Consider the following 16,925-nt stretch of genomic DNA (forward strand, 5'->3'; position numbering starts at 1 on the left):
TATTGACCAAGGGCATCTGTCAAAACCACTTTTGACTGATTTTTGCAGTCAAAAGTGGTTTTGACTGATTATGAGTTTTGACTGTAACATATACCTACATACAAAAACAAATTTAATAATCCTTTTACTTCCTAACTAGAAAAATACTTGTATTTATTCTGTGTTAGAGATAAAATTATGGCGGTCTAGTTTATCCCTGCTTCTAGCTTATCCGGTTTCCAGTTGATGCGCCTTTATAGTCTAGAATGTAGACTCTAGCTAGATTGATGGTCCGAGTAGAAAGTTCTCGATTTGTTAGCATAGATCTATTGATAAAAAAATATGTCAACGACCATGTCTGTCCAACTACAATGTGCCTACCTTAACTGCCTTGATCGTTCTAGTAAGAATTGTTGTCTCTCATTAGAATAATGATTTCTTTTTTCTTCAATTTACTAATGCATTTTTTTACAGGGATACATCCTTATCCACTGCATCTTGGCCATTTATTGCTTCATGCTACTGGGCACGGTGTGTGAGCAGTATTTTGTTCCTGCTATCGATATCATTTGTGAACGTAAGTAATAAACCACTTATTATCCACTGAGTACAGTCAGCTACATAAATGCATTAGTTAAAAACCTATTTGTTAATCTATTTATTTAGTTTTGAAAAATCTAAAGATCTTTCAAGGTTAATTTGGTTGGGTAACTCTGATTATTGAAATATGTTGTTCTCTACAAAACGCAGCAATTTCAATTATCTTATCGGGTATTAAAAGTAGGCAATATGATGTTGACGTTAGGCATTAAAGGACAATGAATTTGTCTGCTTGTTTAATGACATTAGAACTCACCTTAATCAGATTAATCTTATCTTTAAAACAAACAACTACTTATCACGTACCGATTGATAGGTATATTAAAGATACCTACTAGTAAATTGTCAGTAGGCATTGTCAAAGCTATTACAAAATTTGATGAACACAAGTAATTTTATTACTTAAATGATTTACAAACTTAAGGCGGTGATACACAATGTGTATCATTGCTTGCTGGCTTGTCATTGAGGTAGCATACACACATGATAGTGGACCGCAACTGTACTAGTTAGTTACTGGCATGTGTATCGCTGCCGCCTCTACTTGCCGAGTTAATATTGTTTGAAAACTCGTGTTGTAATAAAATTGCGATAAAAAAAAATACATTAGAATCTCTGTTAACAAATATTGTTATTAAGTAATTATGCGGTTGATGATACCCACTCGAAATTAATCTGCCAATGCGAGAAATTGCTTTTACGATGCTTTGCGAGCGGCGCACGCGATGCATTACTGAAACATTGTTAAATGCAAGTTGCTTTGACGTTTGTAATTGTACCGACGTTTCCTTTGAATAACTTAATGCAAAATGTACCTTTTATAAGTAATTAACTCATCATTTCTCTTATATCGAACACTAGCTGCCGAGCTCTTTCTTTGTACTCTACAATTTGCAGCAGGTGTAGAATGCATTCTAAGTAAATGTATGTAGATAGCCTATACATTAAGTACATGCACTTTACATCAATTTATTGATTCAGAATAATCATATTGTAGCTAAAGTGAATATCTTACACCGACAAATGTTAAGCGTAGCGTACAAACGTAATTTTAAGTATCCCGTTAGCCTTACTTCTTTTTTCTGGCAGCCTCAGTCCTATATTAATGTAGAACCACCAAAAAAAATTTACAAAAGTTCTGCCAACAGTAGTATTGGTAATATGAATTGATTTTACTTATATTCATGGTAACACTGATAAACTAAACTACCTGTGTCACCACCAGTATAGGAATAAGCAGTAGGACCACGGGTAGAGCATTTTTCAATAAGAAGCTGCACCCTATGCTGCACATTCAGTTGACATACCAAACTTTTGTTTGGGTAGAATTAATGTGAATTGTGTCCATTTTCACCATCAATCCCTAATTTTAAGTGACCCCTATGGTGACGGTGACAGACACATAGTTAACAGGAATTTTGTTATCATCTTAAAAATTAGGGATTGATTGTGACGGGCATTAGTCTTCAGACTCTACCTTCACGTAATGAGAACTCATTTTATCAGGGGTGGACATGTCAGCGGACGTGACGGGTGCCACCTTCATGGCAGCCGCTAGTTCCAGCCCGGAGCTGTTCATCAACTGCGTCGGCACCTTCGTGACGGAGGGCGACCTGGGCGTGGGCGCCATCGTCGGCTCCGCGGTCTTCAACGTGCTAGCAGTCCCGGCCTGCTGCGCGCTGTTTGCTGGCAGGGTAAGCCATGGGACTGTTCCCACACCTCGGTATAGTTCCTAGTATATTATGTCAGGTGACGTGACCAGGGCAACGTTCATGGCAGCCACCAGCTCAAGCCCGGAGCTTTTCATTAACTGCGTCGGCACCTTCGTGACAGAGGTTCGTGGAAGCTGTCGACGACTCCGCTGTCTTCAATTGTTTGCTAAAAGACACAAATATTAACATTCTAGCACTTCGCTCCTTCTATTTCTTACCCGTGGCCATTCCTAATCAAACATCTAAAATACGTAACGAGCAACAATGCCTAACTCCAATTACTTAGCCCCACTGACAAATGCGGCGTTATGACGGATGTGCGGCCGAGCCGATCACGCTTGCAAGGAACTATTTGATGCATGCCGCTATTTTGATGAAGTGAAATAAAATACATCGATCTATTTGGCCCCAAAAAAATATTCATGGAATGATTTGCTCCTGAAAATTATCGAAAGTACAAGTCAGTTACTTACTTAGGTATATATTATGGTTTTAATTACTTAGAATAGAATGAAATAAAACACCTTTATTGACTTAATCATAACAAAGAACGAAAATCGTAAAAAAATATTTACATACTTAATTATCATCATCATTTAGTTCAGCTTTTATTATCATTACATGAATGCCTAAGAGCATGTCAAAGCACTGTACCTCTAGTAGGAAAAACTTTCGAGTTCGTTTCGTTGCGTATTCAAAGTGTCATCGAAAAATTTTGTATGAAAAATTAAACAGCGCCCCCTATATTATAGCCGCCCTAGGGAATATAATGAGGAACCTCATATATAACATAATGAGGAAGTCTAAAGGTTATTAGTGTAAAAAAATTACGTGCAGTTATATTTCAGGAAGTCTTAAATTAATAACAAAATAAAACTATCCGTAACATTTTCAAAGTTTTATGCAAATCATGAATCAATAGTTTATTGTTCCGGTAGAAATAACTCGACACCCGCAAAATATTCATAGCTCTATTAAGTTCAATAGTAATAATCATGGAAACTGAGTACTGTAATTAATTTACGACTGTAATTAACTTTCATGACTATTCATAATAAAGTGCCTATAGTCTTCATACCATAGTATTAACTTATTTGGTGTACAACATAATTATTAGCAATGATTGACAGTTCGACAGCATGATGCACAATGTCCTATCGGTCTGCTGTCAAATATTGATTTAATGTTAAATACTTTATTATTACGCGATATTGATGTTGGCAGGTGCTGATTTGATCGGTAGCAATCAGAATTGATATGCTTTATCATACTAATTAACTTGCGTTTTAGAACGAAAGAAATGCTACATTTTATTAACATTGATGTTATCTAATTAATGAATATTCCACGATTGTTTTTTTAAATTTAGGTATAGGTTCCTACTTAGGTCGTTTGCTAGCGAGTATAATGTATTTCAAATAGGTACTAATATTATATTATAATAATACATGTTACAACATAGTTAGTTTCATCTAAATACGTCCACTAGTTTTTTCGTGTAGGTCTATCAAACAAACAAACGTCCATCCATTTTCAGAAATTTTCCTCATCTTAGATATATCGGATTAGAAAGACTAGTCATCGTCATCATCAGGTCATTTAAAAGTATCTGCAGAGTCGTGACCCATTCCAGTTTATCGAGTTAAGGAGGATTTAGCGTTGCTGCCCAGTCGATTACTGGAATAGTTCTTTTGTGGAACAGTTCCTATTTTTTTAATGTCTACGATTAGATACACTTGTGCGATGAATTATGTTTGTGATAGACTGAAAATCACACAGACGAAGCCGTTCACAAAAACTAGTAGTAAAAAATATGGTTTTCAGGTGATAGAGCTGGACTGGTGGTCGGTGTCGCGCGACTGCCTGATGTACGCCGTGGCGGTGGTGGCGCTGATCCAGACTCTCTTGGACGACACCATCTACTGGCACGAGGCGCTGCTGCTGGTACTCATGTACATCTTCTACATCCTGGGTGAGTTGACAGATCATTAGCTTAAAGGGGAACAAAATTGTTTTACATACCTAGTTACTTGAACAAAATATAGTCGTAGAACTGATCAGAAGCTTCTCCATTTGAAACTTTCCTACTTCTCGAGTGGGGATCACGGACTGGAGATAGTGTAGACAGGCCTTTCAGTTGGTGGACCGATAGTGAAAGACCCAGGAAGCGCCTGTTTGTGTACATGACTGGGAGAGGCCTTTGTCCAGCAGTAGCCAGCAGTAGAAATGAGGTGGTTAAAAAAACGAACAAAATTGTTTTCTATGGTCGGAAATTACTTATTCGAATTTTACGACTAGTACACTACCTTTAGGATATTATCAAGCCGTCTTTATAACCAATTAGCCTCTAGCTGGGGTTAAACCTTTCCGCGTTTTTCTCAACGTTATAAATAATTATTAGCCAGAACTATTAATGATGTGGAAAACTTAATTACGTTCCTTGAATACTTTCTACTTTCCTATTTAATTGTAACTAAACCTAGCTAATTAATTAGATACCTATATTTTTTTCCAGCAATGGTATTCAACGGTCGCCTAGGATCGTTTGTGAAAAGTGGGTGCTGCGTTCCCAGCAAACCTAAAATATACACGGAGGTTACGCCGCTGCTTATAAAAGGTGCGTACGAGTATATGTAACGATGACACAAAGAAAAATGCATTATTGCGGCAAACGCAATATCTTACTTAAGCCGTATGTTAAAGCGTAATGAAGCGGAGAATATTTACTACTACTAGTTGGTTTTACTAGCGATTCTTACTTGTTTCATAGGCAATGAGGTGATTTTCATCACACTTGCAAGGAACACAACCTCGTCTGAAAAATATTATTTTTTAAATGGCACGCGGAATTATTTGTTTGCCTGGCCCGATTGCAAACTATACAGTATGAATTAATAACTACGTTGAATGCGAAAAACGTGAACATTTACAAGTCAAATTCATTATTTATAGAAAAAAATATATTTAAAAACACACATCAGAACACTTAGCTGGAACTTAACAACATTTTGCAGTAGAGCAGTTACCTAAACGAAAACGCACGCGAATGTATCTAGGTAATAGGCTTCTACACGGTTCATTATGAACCATTTTACGAGCAAAATGTGTACGAGTATAAACAAATAATTAACATCGTGACAGCTAACTATATTAATTTGTTTGCCCAACGTTAATATTTCAATGAAGTTATTAAATAAAAGGAAACACATTTTCGCATTACAGCAGTACTTAATCGTTAATTAACTGCTAAGGTGCAATTAATTCTAGTGGTGTTGTGCATATGTAATTTGGTTCCTGGTTTTCGTTAGCCATGGCTATTGAATTGAATGTCTTGACACCCTATTATTATAAACGCGGAAGTTTAAATTGTGTGTGAGATCTTTTTAATTAAGTTAATCGATGAATGGATTTTGATTTTGGTATTTTCTCCAACGAAACTGCAAAATTTTACTTTATACAAAATAAATCTTAGTTTGTCAGGTAAAGAAATTAGGGGGGTGGAGCACCTGGTATTCGAGTTTTCCCTAAAATCTAACAGACACCAGTCTCTCACACACAAGGTACCACAAACGATGTGCATAGGCATCAGTCGTTTGTATGTGAGAAAAATAAATATGATTTTATTATTATTATATGTAGGTTTTATTATGTAGAAGAAAAGCACCTACTTCACAAGAAAAGGATCTTTGATACATTACAAAAACATATCCAGCGGGTGTAATTAATTTAATTATTCTATTCCCTAATTCATTTAATTTCATGATTTGCGGCGGGATTTATCGTCCATTAACGATATCCATGTAATGTAAGCAATTAATTGTGGTTTTATTAGACTACAAGTCTAAAAAAGTAATGGACAGTACCTAACTGCCTACTTGGCAAGGAAAAAGTTTACCTATCTAACAGACAAGTGACTTATTAATTTACTATCATGAAACACGTAATTACTACGAGTAGATATTTCTGAAGTGACCCCACTTCCCGTTTTGAATGAGACAGTCCCATTTACAACTAGGTACTATATTCGTGAGTCCCAATAATAACTCTTGTATGCAAAATGGCCTGTTTTCAGATATGAGAAAAATACAGTAATTTCAATATTAATAAGTAATAATATGGTATTAAACTCGTCTACCTATTCAATTAAACGTCTCCTATCATTTATAAAGTATTCAAATCAGCATCAAATAATATGTAGTTCGTGACACCCAAAGCACAAAGTACATAGCTAAAAAGTTCGCCACACGTCTTTGTCACAATTGGAATAAGGTTGTGTTGTCAACTTATTGGCCACTTTGGGTGTCCCAACACAAACTATTTGACGCTGATTATACATAACTTATAATAATTTAGTTAATCTTGCAAAGAAAAAATAAATACAATACATAGTTACTTACTTATAAAGTCGGGTAAGTATAAAGTAAGTTATAGTAACTAACTAGTCCCGTTTTAACATAAAAACGTGGTCAGTTTATGTCTCGCCGTAGTACTGTACGCAATCTAATCAAACGTCGCATGCGCCGCTTTAAAGTTTTTATAAAATAAATAATACACGATGCAATTTAAGAAACATTACGATTGCCTGGCGTCGCCTAGCGTGCTACTTGCATGTAATTTAAGTATAAAGTACCATGATTGATATGAGTAGGAGGTACCTACCTACTGTTAAATTATAATAAATTGTTTGTTGATTTAAGAGTACGTGTGTTTGTTTTTAAATAACAATTATTTTATAAATGAAGACATAACGGTCCGCGGATCACTGGTGGTCCCTGGAGGCATTCCAAGTGGTCCTCGAAGAGCACTTGCACGCCTTGGTCAAAACCACTTTTAACTGATTTTTGCAGTCAAACTGGTTTTCAAAAAAATTCTTTCACCATTCGAAAGCTACATTATCCACCAGTAACATCTATAGGCTAAATTTTATTTTGGAAAAAAATAGGGTTCCGTAAAATATGTAGATAATGTAGTCCACGCGCGCGAAGCCGCGGGCGGAAAGCTAGTAAAACATAAACACATTAATGTAACTTGTAATGAATCGGTAATAAAATAAAGATATATATTTTTATTTAACATAATAAAATCGATATTTTCTAGAAAAGCAACACCCCCTGGATGCCTCAGGTCGCATGAGCCGCTCCATCCGTCACGTTAATTTGGAAAACGGCATGGAAATGATGAAGCGGCACGACTCTACGGGATCAGGTAACTTTAGATTAAATCAATCAAACAATAACATCATCATAGAGCTCAAATTCATTACAAAACACTATATTCCGACACAAGCTTAGTAGACCTGTGACTTTAAATTACATTATGCCAATAATAAGATAAAAAAAAATAAGGAATATTTTCGAATTCAAAATTGGAACACATCCTACCAGAAACAAGCAGCGTAAACTCGCTAAGGCCGGACGAAAAGACATTCCTCCTAAATAAACTTCTGTAGGTAGCTAATACATGGCCCTAGGGCTGGTGTTATATGCCACCATCCCCGATTGATAACTTTTTCAATTCTAATTCTCACTTTGATCCACAAAACAAGACTTATGTAACATGGCTCTACAGGGTGGAAACGATAAGTGATCTCACTCGATTATTTCTAAACCATACAAGTTCCTGATCCTGAAAGTGCTTTACGAGCTCTTTCAAACGGCACCAATAACAGATTACAGAATAAACTGGATCTATCCGAAAATTCAATGTTTCCGGCTTCCATACATTTGGTACAGCCTCATAATATTAAAAACTACAGAAGGTATCGTAAAACTGGTTACTGATCCTAAAGTGCTTCATGAGCTCTATCCAACGGTATCAATATTAAGTTACAGAATAAACTGGATCTATCCAAAAATCCAATGTTTCCATCCCCCATACATTTAGTACTACCACAGTCATGGCATTGATACTTGATACAACACTTTATAGCAAGTAAAGCCTAAAACTAATTTTTTCCTTGAATAATTTTAAATAAAAATGCAATTTACAAGTTTTTTTAGGTTTATTATTTAATTTTTAAAAATTACACTTAATATTGTGTGGTTGGCATACATTTAGTATGGAAGCTGGAAACATTGAATTTTCAGATACTTCCAGTTTATTCTGTAACCTGTTATTGGTACCGTTTGAAAGAGNGATTAAATCATTAATTCGTTTTTATTATTGTATACGACTTACGACATCAGTTAAAATTATCATTTTTACCGTAAAATACTCCCTAATGTATGCGTAATATAATATCAAAAACCTACCAATGTACAACTCTGTACAAACTTGGGCCCAAAATGGTTGTTCTCCTTTAATTTCTTAAAATTAACTCACTCTAACGTGATATGTTATTATTTGTTAATCTTGAATAATCTAAATTACAAGCAGTAGAAGTGAAATAAAATATACTTGATTAAAGTATTGGAATATTGGACACATAGCTCGCAGCTGGTGGCCGCTAGGGCAGAAAAGGTCTTGAGTGTCGACCACGGGCCGGAAGACGTAGTGTGGGTAGGGCTCCCCACTAGGTGGACCGACGATCAAATGATGGTCGTGGCAAATGCCTGGATGCGGGCAGCGCAGGACCAGTCGTTGTGGAAATCCTTGGGGGAGACCTTTGTCCAGCAGTGGACGTCATTTGGCTGAAACTAACGAACGAAAGTATTGGAAGCGTTTTAAAATTACGGAACTATTTCGGTAGGAGATGCAGTGGTGGATAAGAGAGTTGGCTTGTTTCCTCCTCCTTTCCTCCTGCAACCCTTGCCTGTGTAGGATCAAGACCAATCAAGAAGTCCCTTAACAAAAATTCATCATCTTTGTTAAGGGTTTTAGATTAACAAACTGAGATACTTTCGTATTTATTGTGATATAAGAATTCACATTTTTATATATTTTTATGTGAAATACATCTCTGTCGCAGCCCCAACCCAATCCAATATAGTCTTGCTAGGACATCCATCAATATGTCTGTTTTGTTAGTCAAATGTCATGTTTAGTAACTCCTTATTACCATGCCCTGCACATTACGGATTCAGAAAAAATGTTGACAGATAAGTAAATTGTCCATCTGATGACCCGGTCGGCCTCAGTGGGACCTTAAGCATTGACGATCTGTGATAAGATTAAGGTCAATTGATTTAAAGGTTTTTTTTTACTTTTAAGCTCAATACGAAAACACACAGGTAACTAAGTATGTCAGTTGTATTACAAATATATTTTTTTATGTATTTTATGTTTATTATTTCTATCTTTAAAACTTAAAAAAAATGAGAAGGTTCCACTGTATGTAGGTACTTTTTTTTCTTATAATGAAAACAGCGCGTCTAAAAAAGAATTTCAAAACTCTATACCATTCAGGTAAAACTGCGGGCAATAGTTAATCACAAAAATGTTTGCGACCCCTTCCAATAACAAGTATTCCATGCAAAATATTTTGCTGCAGTGAGTGACGCGACGTGTCATAATTATGTGTAATATGATTAATTAATAATGTAATAAGTTGGCGTTAAAATTAATTACTCAACACGCTAAAAAAGGGTTATGGTGCTTAGAGTGTATGCAGAACATAATAATATCTTTCACACGCTTAGCTTGATAGCCGTTGAAATATTGTTTATTTTCAACCGACTTCAAAAAAGGAGGTTTTTTTTTTTTTTTTTCTATGTTTGTTACGCGATAACTCCGCCAATTATGAACCGATTTGAACAAATCTTTTTTCGACGTATAGGTAATACCTCAAGGGTGGTCCCATTTAAATTTAATAATAAAAAAAACAACCCCCAAGGGTGGAAAATTGGGGATGAACTTTTTTATACGCAATATCTCCGTCGATTATAAACCAATTTGAACGATTATTTTTTTGTTGAACAGGTATTATCAAAAGGGTGGTTTCATGCGAATTTGAAGAAAATATTTCACCCCCAAGGGTGGAAAATTGGGGATGAACTTTTTTATACGCAATATCTCCGCCGATTATGAACCAATTTTTTTTTGGTCTCAGTGTACTGCCTACCTTTAGTAGTTATTATTGTAAAAGTGCTTTTTAGAGCCTACTTGCATAAATAAATGAGTTTTATGAGTTTTGTTGTGAGTGACACTGGGTGAACTTAGAGCTAACTTAATTTGTAGGTACTAGCACAGAATAATAATAAGTACTGGTACTAGTACCATCTTATTTTTTTATATTTCATACTCAAGTTAGCTCTCACCCAAAGTTGCATTATTTTCGCCTTTTTTTTTACACCTTACGCCAACTCCAAGATTTCTGACTCTATAACCATAATCATTTACCACCCCAACAACCTACTCAAATCCGTCCACCCACCAACAGCTGCAAATCTAGCGATAAATCGGCATTAGCATACCGGGCATCGAACCTGTACTGCACTTTCGCCACACTCCACTTTCGCAACTCTAGGAATGGGGGCAGTGTTGTTCTCCACTAATAATCCTGTCCAAAATGAAGTTGAGCTTTTAGTATGTATTTGTCTTCTAATAACGGCCTAATTTCATGAAAAAAGGATAATTTTAAACGATTATTTAAATGACAAGAGTGCGTGGACTTTACCTGCCTAGCTCGCACTTATTACGTGTCATATAAGCTATAAATTACTGTATTGGATTGAAAAAGAGGCTGACAAAGGTAACTGAGTTTCTTCCGCCACTTCTTTTCAGCACCAGCCCATTATTATGTTGCCGCAAAGTGTTGGAAGGGCTAGCTATATTTGGGACGTGTATAAGTGCCCCGGAAAGGGCCTATGTACTGAATAAACTATTTCATTTCACTAACATAGGTATCTTCTTCTTATTCTTCTTCTGCTATGATTCTTCCATTGGAGTTGGCCTTCTCCACTTGTAGTTTTGTTTCTAAAAATCAACTAATCGAATATTGCACTGGACAGCAAAGAAAAAGGGTCGGTTAGAAAATCTTCAATATCTTCAAAAGTACCTGACCTAGCTTCATGAAATAAAGACTAAATTAAATAGCATTTTGATGTGTTTGCTAAATGAGAATAAAATATTTTTTTTATCTCTTGGCCTGTATCTCACCTGATAGTAAGTGACGATCAGGCTGTTAACATTGTTGTTATGGCGACAGACTTAGGTAAGATGGTGGTAGCTAGCCAGGCGGACTTAGAACAAGACCTACCACCAACCAAACCGAACAGAAAAATCCGCCCCCATTGGGAATCGAATCCGGGACCTCTGCGTAGGTGGTCTTACCACTAGACCACAGAGGCGGTTATTATTAGTTATTAATTCAGCGTTTTTGTTTTTAATAAATGTAAAAAACTTTCAAATTTCTCGCGTCCCCGCTAGATCCTGGTGAGTAAGCTGCGCCCACGCACGCTAATTGCCGCCTTAATCGTCGGTTTAGTCAGTCATGTCGTAATTGTTAACGTTTACCCAATCAATGAAATGTTGACTGATTGGTTTTGCATTTACGCGGCCCATTGGAAACTTTTTACAGGACTAAAATAAATAGGATTTATTTTTGACACAAAACACCTTTATACTGCATATTTTATTAAGTTTTTGCCTGGCCCATAATGTTGATTGGGAGAAAATGTCATTGTTCTTCTTTAGTAAAGGACAATGTTCGTTCTCCATACATTGTTCGCCTAAGAACCAACAATTTTGACATATTACTACCCGAAAGCGAAATAACACGATTCTGTGTGTAAGAACAATGATTCCTGATGGACACTTGCCATAAAATTAATGATTAAGAATATTAAATCACAACGATTTTATAATATGTCGTTTATGACAACATGGCGTCTAATGTATTAAGTGAATGTATGAACACCGATTCGCGAAAAATGTTTTGTATTGTCGTCACGCCGATTCGCAGCCAAATAGTATAAAATAATAGAACAAGTTNCCTGTTATTGGTACCGTTTGAAAGAGTTTGTAAAGCACTTTCAGGGTCAGTAACCAGTTTTTCGATATCTTGTATGGTTTAGAAATTATCGAGTGAGATCACTTATCGTTTCCACCCTGTATATTATACCATACTGTGATGTACGAGAAACTTATTTATACATGATCTTATTTGGAACGTCCTTCCCACCAGACACAAGCAGCATCAGCTCGCTATGGTCGTGGCCGGACGAGAAGAATCCCCCCTAACGAAACTGCTGTGGGTGGTCACATGGCCATTGGGACTGACACAGTGGGCCACCATCCCCGACTGCCGACTTATTCCAATTCTAGTTCAGTTTAACCAACATTACAAAACTTAACTTTAACGTACAGGAACTTATTTTAAAATCTTCAAACGTCCTTCCCACCAGACACAAGCAGCGTCAGCTCACTCTGGTCGTGGCCGGACGAGAAGACATCTGCTCTAAAGAAGCTGTTGTGGGTGATCACATGGCCCCTGGGGCTGATACTGTGGGCCACCATCCCTGACTGATAACTTTTTCAATTCTAATTCTCACTTTGATACATAAAACAAGACATAAGTAACATGGCTTTATACCATACTGTAATGTACGAGAAACTTATTTATACATGATCTAAATTGGAACGTCCTTCCCACCAGACACAAGCAGCATCAGCTCGCTATGGTCGTGGCCGGACGAGAAGACATCTGCCCTAAAGAAGCTGCTGTGGGTGGTCACATGGCCCCTGGGGCTGATACTGTGGGCCACTATCCCCGACTGCCGGCGGCACCCGCGCCTCTACCCGCTCACCTTCGTCATGTGCATCGCCTGGATCGGCGGCGTCTCTTACCTGGTCGCCTGGATTATTACTATACTTGGTAATTGAGCAAGAATAACATATAGGTCAAAAGCAAAAGACCTCATCCGAGTAATAAGCTTTTCCTTTTTTTGGTTCATAGTAGTCATGTCACTAGGACGCATGGTTTCCGAGGATTAAGCGAAAAACCTTCTAACCCCCCTCTCCCCGCCGGCTCAAGGGCTAAGGGCGGGGACATTTGATATGTTCACCTAACTACTCTAAATAAAGTCCCGAAGTCAGAAATTGTGTTCCAGGTATTTCCCTCTACACCGTCGTTAAAGCATTCATTGACTGGACTTAGTCAATATTCGTAAGAAATACAAAAAAGCAATTTTCATTAAAATGGCCAGTTCCTAAAGCAAAACAAAAGAGTCACACTAATGTTTTCATTGTAGGCAATCATAAGAGCACTGACTCTAACATGCGTAAAATTGATAAACTTTCCTTTAGAAGCCTTTTGTTTCTTTATTTATTTATTTAAGTATTGCGCTATAAAATTTAGATAAATAAATAATCTTGTGTTTAATAGGTTAGCCCAGAGCTTCCCAAACTTTGTTTTAACTGACACGCCCTTGTGAACTTGCATTTTTTTGCTGCGACGCATCCCTTTATGGATAAAATCATCATAAATTATGTTCCAGGTGACACCCTAGAAGTCCCAGACAGCATTACAGGACTGACCATTCTGGCTGCAGGCACCAGCCTGCCCGAGGCCGTGTCCAGTGTGCTTGTCACTATGCAAGGTACGTCAATAGGGGAACTTTAGCTCCACCCTTTACGAGTAGTTTAGCCTTTTCTCACAAGGCAGATTGCAAGTTATGTATAGCAACTACAACGCCAGTTTTAAGGGTTCAATAGTGACGATGTAGAGATGGACAATGACCTTTAATGAATGAAAATCTGGTTAATGTTCAGATGTTTATCATTTACTTAGATTGTACCTACCATGTAGATTACTTCTAGTTATTTTTGTTTAATTTAGGGCTAGGTACTCGTACCTACTAGTTACAATTTATAAGACTACTTACGTTCTCATTATTGTAGGGCACGGCACCATGGGCATCAGCAATTCCATCGGATCTAATACTTTCGACATTTTACTTTGCTTGGGACTCCCTTGGTTGGTGAAATCTTTATTCTACCCGTCAGTCCCAGGAAACCATTGGGTGAGTAAATTGTTAAATGCATAAGTAGTAATAAGTTAGTGTAGAGCTCCTAGCTAGCCTTTCAGTCTGGCTGAAAAATAAATAAGATTCTGGAGAGCATATGACCTACTCGTAAGCTGTGAGATAGTCCATCTAGGGTTGTGACCTGAATTAACAACCTCCACCACAGAAGAAGCTTAATTTCGTCAGCAACTCGTGTTCAGTACAAGACAGCGCGTGACCATTACCTGCAATTTCCAGGTGACGATAAACTCAAGCGGGCTGTCTTACAGCGCGATCTCGCTGCTGTCAACTCTGTTCGCGCTGTACGGCTGCCTGGCGCTGAACAAGTTCCAACTGGACTGGCGCATCGGCGTCACCTGCGCCGCGGTGTACCTGGCCTTCCTCGTCTTCGCTGCGCTCATAGAACTTAACGTGTTCTTCCTGGTCAACTTGCCTATCTGTCCTCACTGATGTCGGCCGTTTGGTGTAGTGGTTCGAATCGGACTACTATTCCGGAGGTTGCGGGTTCGATTCCCGCACAGTACAAACATTTGTGTGCATGAACATATTTGTTTGTATTGGACTGGGTGTTTTCTATGTATAATATGTATGTATTTACAAAAAAAAAGTATTTAACCCTCCGTGTACGAGGTGACTAAAAGTTACGTCCCGTACCAGGTGGGGTATGACATACCCCAATATACAAAGTGATAAAATTTTCATTGAAAATTTTTTTAGGTGGAATTTAATATTTAATATTGATTATTTACGTATGCTAATTAGGTGTAAGAAAAGCTCTGAGCTGAAAATGTGTATTATAACATTTTTATCATAAAATAACAAAAAGACACAATTTCCGTTGTTCTTGTAATTGAGGAATCAGTTTCTTATGTATAATTTTTAATTAGTGCCTTTAATTATGACAACCGTTTTATTTAACAAAATACAAGATATTTACTTATAATTTAAAAGTAAATTAAAAACTGGAAGGGTATAAATTTGTTTTGACTATCGGTTTTCAATTTATTACAATCCTGATGAAAGAAAATGAGTATGCTCAATGCATAAAATGGGAGCGTAACATTTTATTTATTTATAAAATATGCTGTTCCATTTCAGTAGCCCATAAATTGTATCACCAAGTATAAATAATTGTAGCCCATAAGTGTATGTTCACATACATCTTCGGATCTCAGTACTAAACTTCCAGGTTCGCACTAAAAGTCATCTCATTTGACTAAAAGTGCTTGAAAATTTCAGATTCCGTGAAAATTACGAAAAATATTATTTGTATTGAATTTTATTCAATTAACAAAGCTAAAAATATATAAATTATACCAAAACTGTTAAATTATTTTTTAACTTTTTTAACAACGTCCCGTACCAGGTGGGGTGTGTGACACCCACACGCACTTTAAAGGCATGTAACTCAGTTGGTAGTCACCGCTGGACTGATTTTGCAGCGCTGATCGAAGCAGCAGCGCCATAATTCCAGCTACTGAGAATTTCAAATTCAGCACTTGCAAATTTTTAAAATTATGGCGATTTTTAAAGGCCTGGGGTGTGTCACACCCCACCTCGTACAGCGAGGGTTAAGTATGTTTATATCCGTTGTCTAGTACCCATAGTACAAGCTTTGCTTAGTTTGGGGCTAGCGGCGTAGTGTAAAATGTCCAAGGATATTTATTTATTTATTATCCAAGGATATTTATTACTGATTAGTTAAAGCTACGGCCTCCTATTAATATAAGACTTACGTGATGTCAGACTACAGTGAACGTGTGAGATATAGAGAGATGCCAACTAATGCGCTGAGTTCGAAACTCGTGTCGCATTAGAAATTCACACAGAATCAAAATTCAGAATAAAAATTATGTCACAGCGTGTGCCATTTTAGTCACGTTAAAATGCAAGTGCAAATTGATTAACTACTAACGACATTCGAGTTTCAGATTTTCAACTAAACCTTCAAGGATCTCGTAGCACATCTACTCATCTCACTCGCTTTAAATCTACTAATGGTTTGTGTAAATTTTGTGTAAATCACATACTTTAGTACCATATTTAAGGTTAAGTTAGCCAGTCTAGAAGACTCGGGAGCTAATGAACGCCAGACCTACGTCATTTTATAAAAGCTGAAAGTTTGTCAGTGTATGCTTCCAATATTTGTAAGAATGTTGGTGCATCATGGCGTTCACCAGCTCTTAATCTATTGTGGTACTAGAAGTCTGGCAATATCATTTCGAGACAAGGGAGTGGGGCGAGTGGGGGGAGTGGTATATGACCGACACTTGACCCATCCTGCTTGCGATTAGCACAGTTAATGCGTAAGTGCCGGGCTCAACGATTGACGGAATATCGTCATTATCCGATTAAAACTAGTGCGTTAAAGTTTCACTTCAGCTTGTATGAAAAGACTGTGCTGGTTTGTACTTAAACAAAAAATAATTCAGGACAAGCCATACTTCCTGCTATTCCACTTAAAGTAAGATGATGAGAATATAATAAGCTTACCGGTACATAACGGTTTTAAAATGTATGTAGGCCTATTTTAAAAATTTAGACCTTTAATATACCTACTACCTAGTACCTAGGTAGTAGGTATATTAAAGGTATAATAGGGATTTTAATAAGGGTTATAGTTATTAAAAGCCATGATACTTACAATATAATTTATTCACAGTTTGTTTCAAAGGGAGTACAGTAAAACATTAAAACTATATAAGACATAAAAGCATTTCTGCCACAGAAA

The 16,925-nt window shown here is 36.9% G+C and overlaps 1 protein-coding gene across 1 annotated transcript in view; it reads left to right on the forward strand.

Moving 5' to 3' along the window:
* LOC114357863 (sodium/potassium/calcium exchanger 4) overlaps window positions 1–14,645 on the forward strand; it is a 24,696-nt gene extending 10,051 nt beyond the window's left edge. The window contains exons 2-10 of the mRNA XM_028311649.1: window positions 454–556; window positions 2,086–2,273; window positions 4,116–4,263; window positions 4,807–4,908; window positions 7,389–7,496; window positions 12,826–13,044; window positions 13,667–13,768; window positions 14,070–14,191; window positions 14,432–14,645. Of these exons, the coding sequence (XP_028167450.1) occupies window positions 496–556; window positions 2,086–2,273; window positions 4,116–4,263; window positions 4,807–4,908; window positions 7,389–7,496; window positions 12,826–13,044; window positions 13,667–13,768; window positions 14,070–14,191; window positions 14,432–14,644 (1,263 nt within the window). The 5' untranslated portion in view covers window positions 454–495 and the 3' untranslated portion in view covers window position 14,645. The remainder of the gene's footprint in view (window positions 1–453; window positions 557–2,085; window positions 2,274–4,115; window positions 4,264–4,806; window positions 4,909–7,388; window positions 7,497–12,825; window positions 13,045–13,666; window positions 13,769–14,069; window positions 14,192–14,431) is intronic.
* Window positions 14,646–16,925: the final 2,280 nt, after the last annotated feature.

Source organism: Ostrinia furnacalis, unplaced genomic scaffold (genome assembly GCF_004193835.3).
Source record: "Ostrinia furnacalis isolate ACB-3 unplaced genomic scaffold, ASM419383v2 OfSCF3526, whole genome shotgun sequence".
Lineage (NCBI taxonomy): Eukaryota > Metazoa > Arthropoda > Insecta > Lepidoptera > Crambidae > Ostrinia > Ostrinia furnacalis.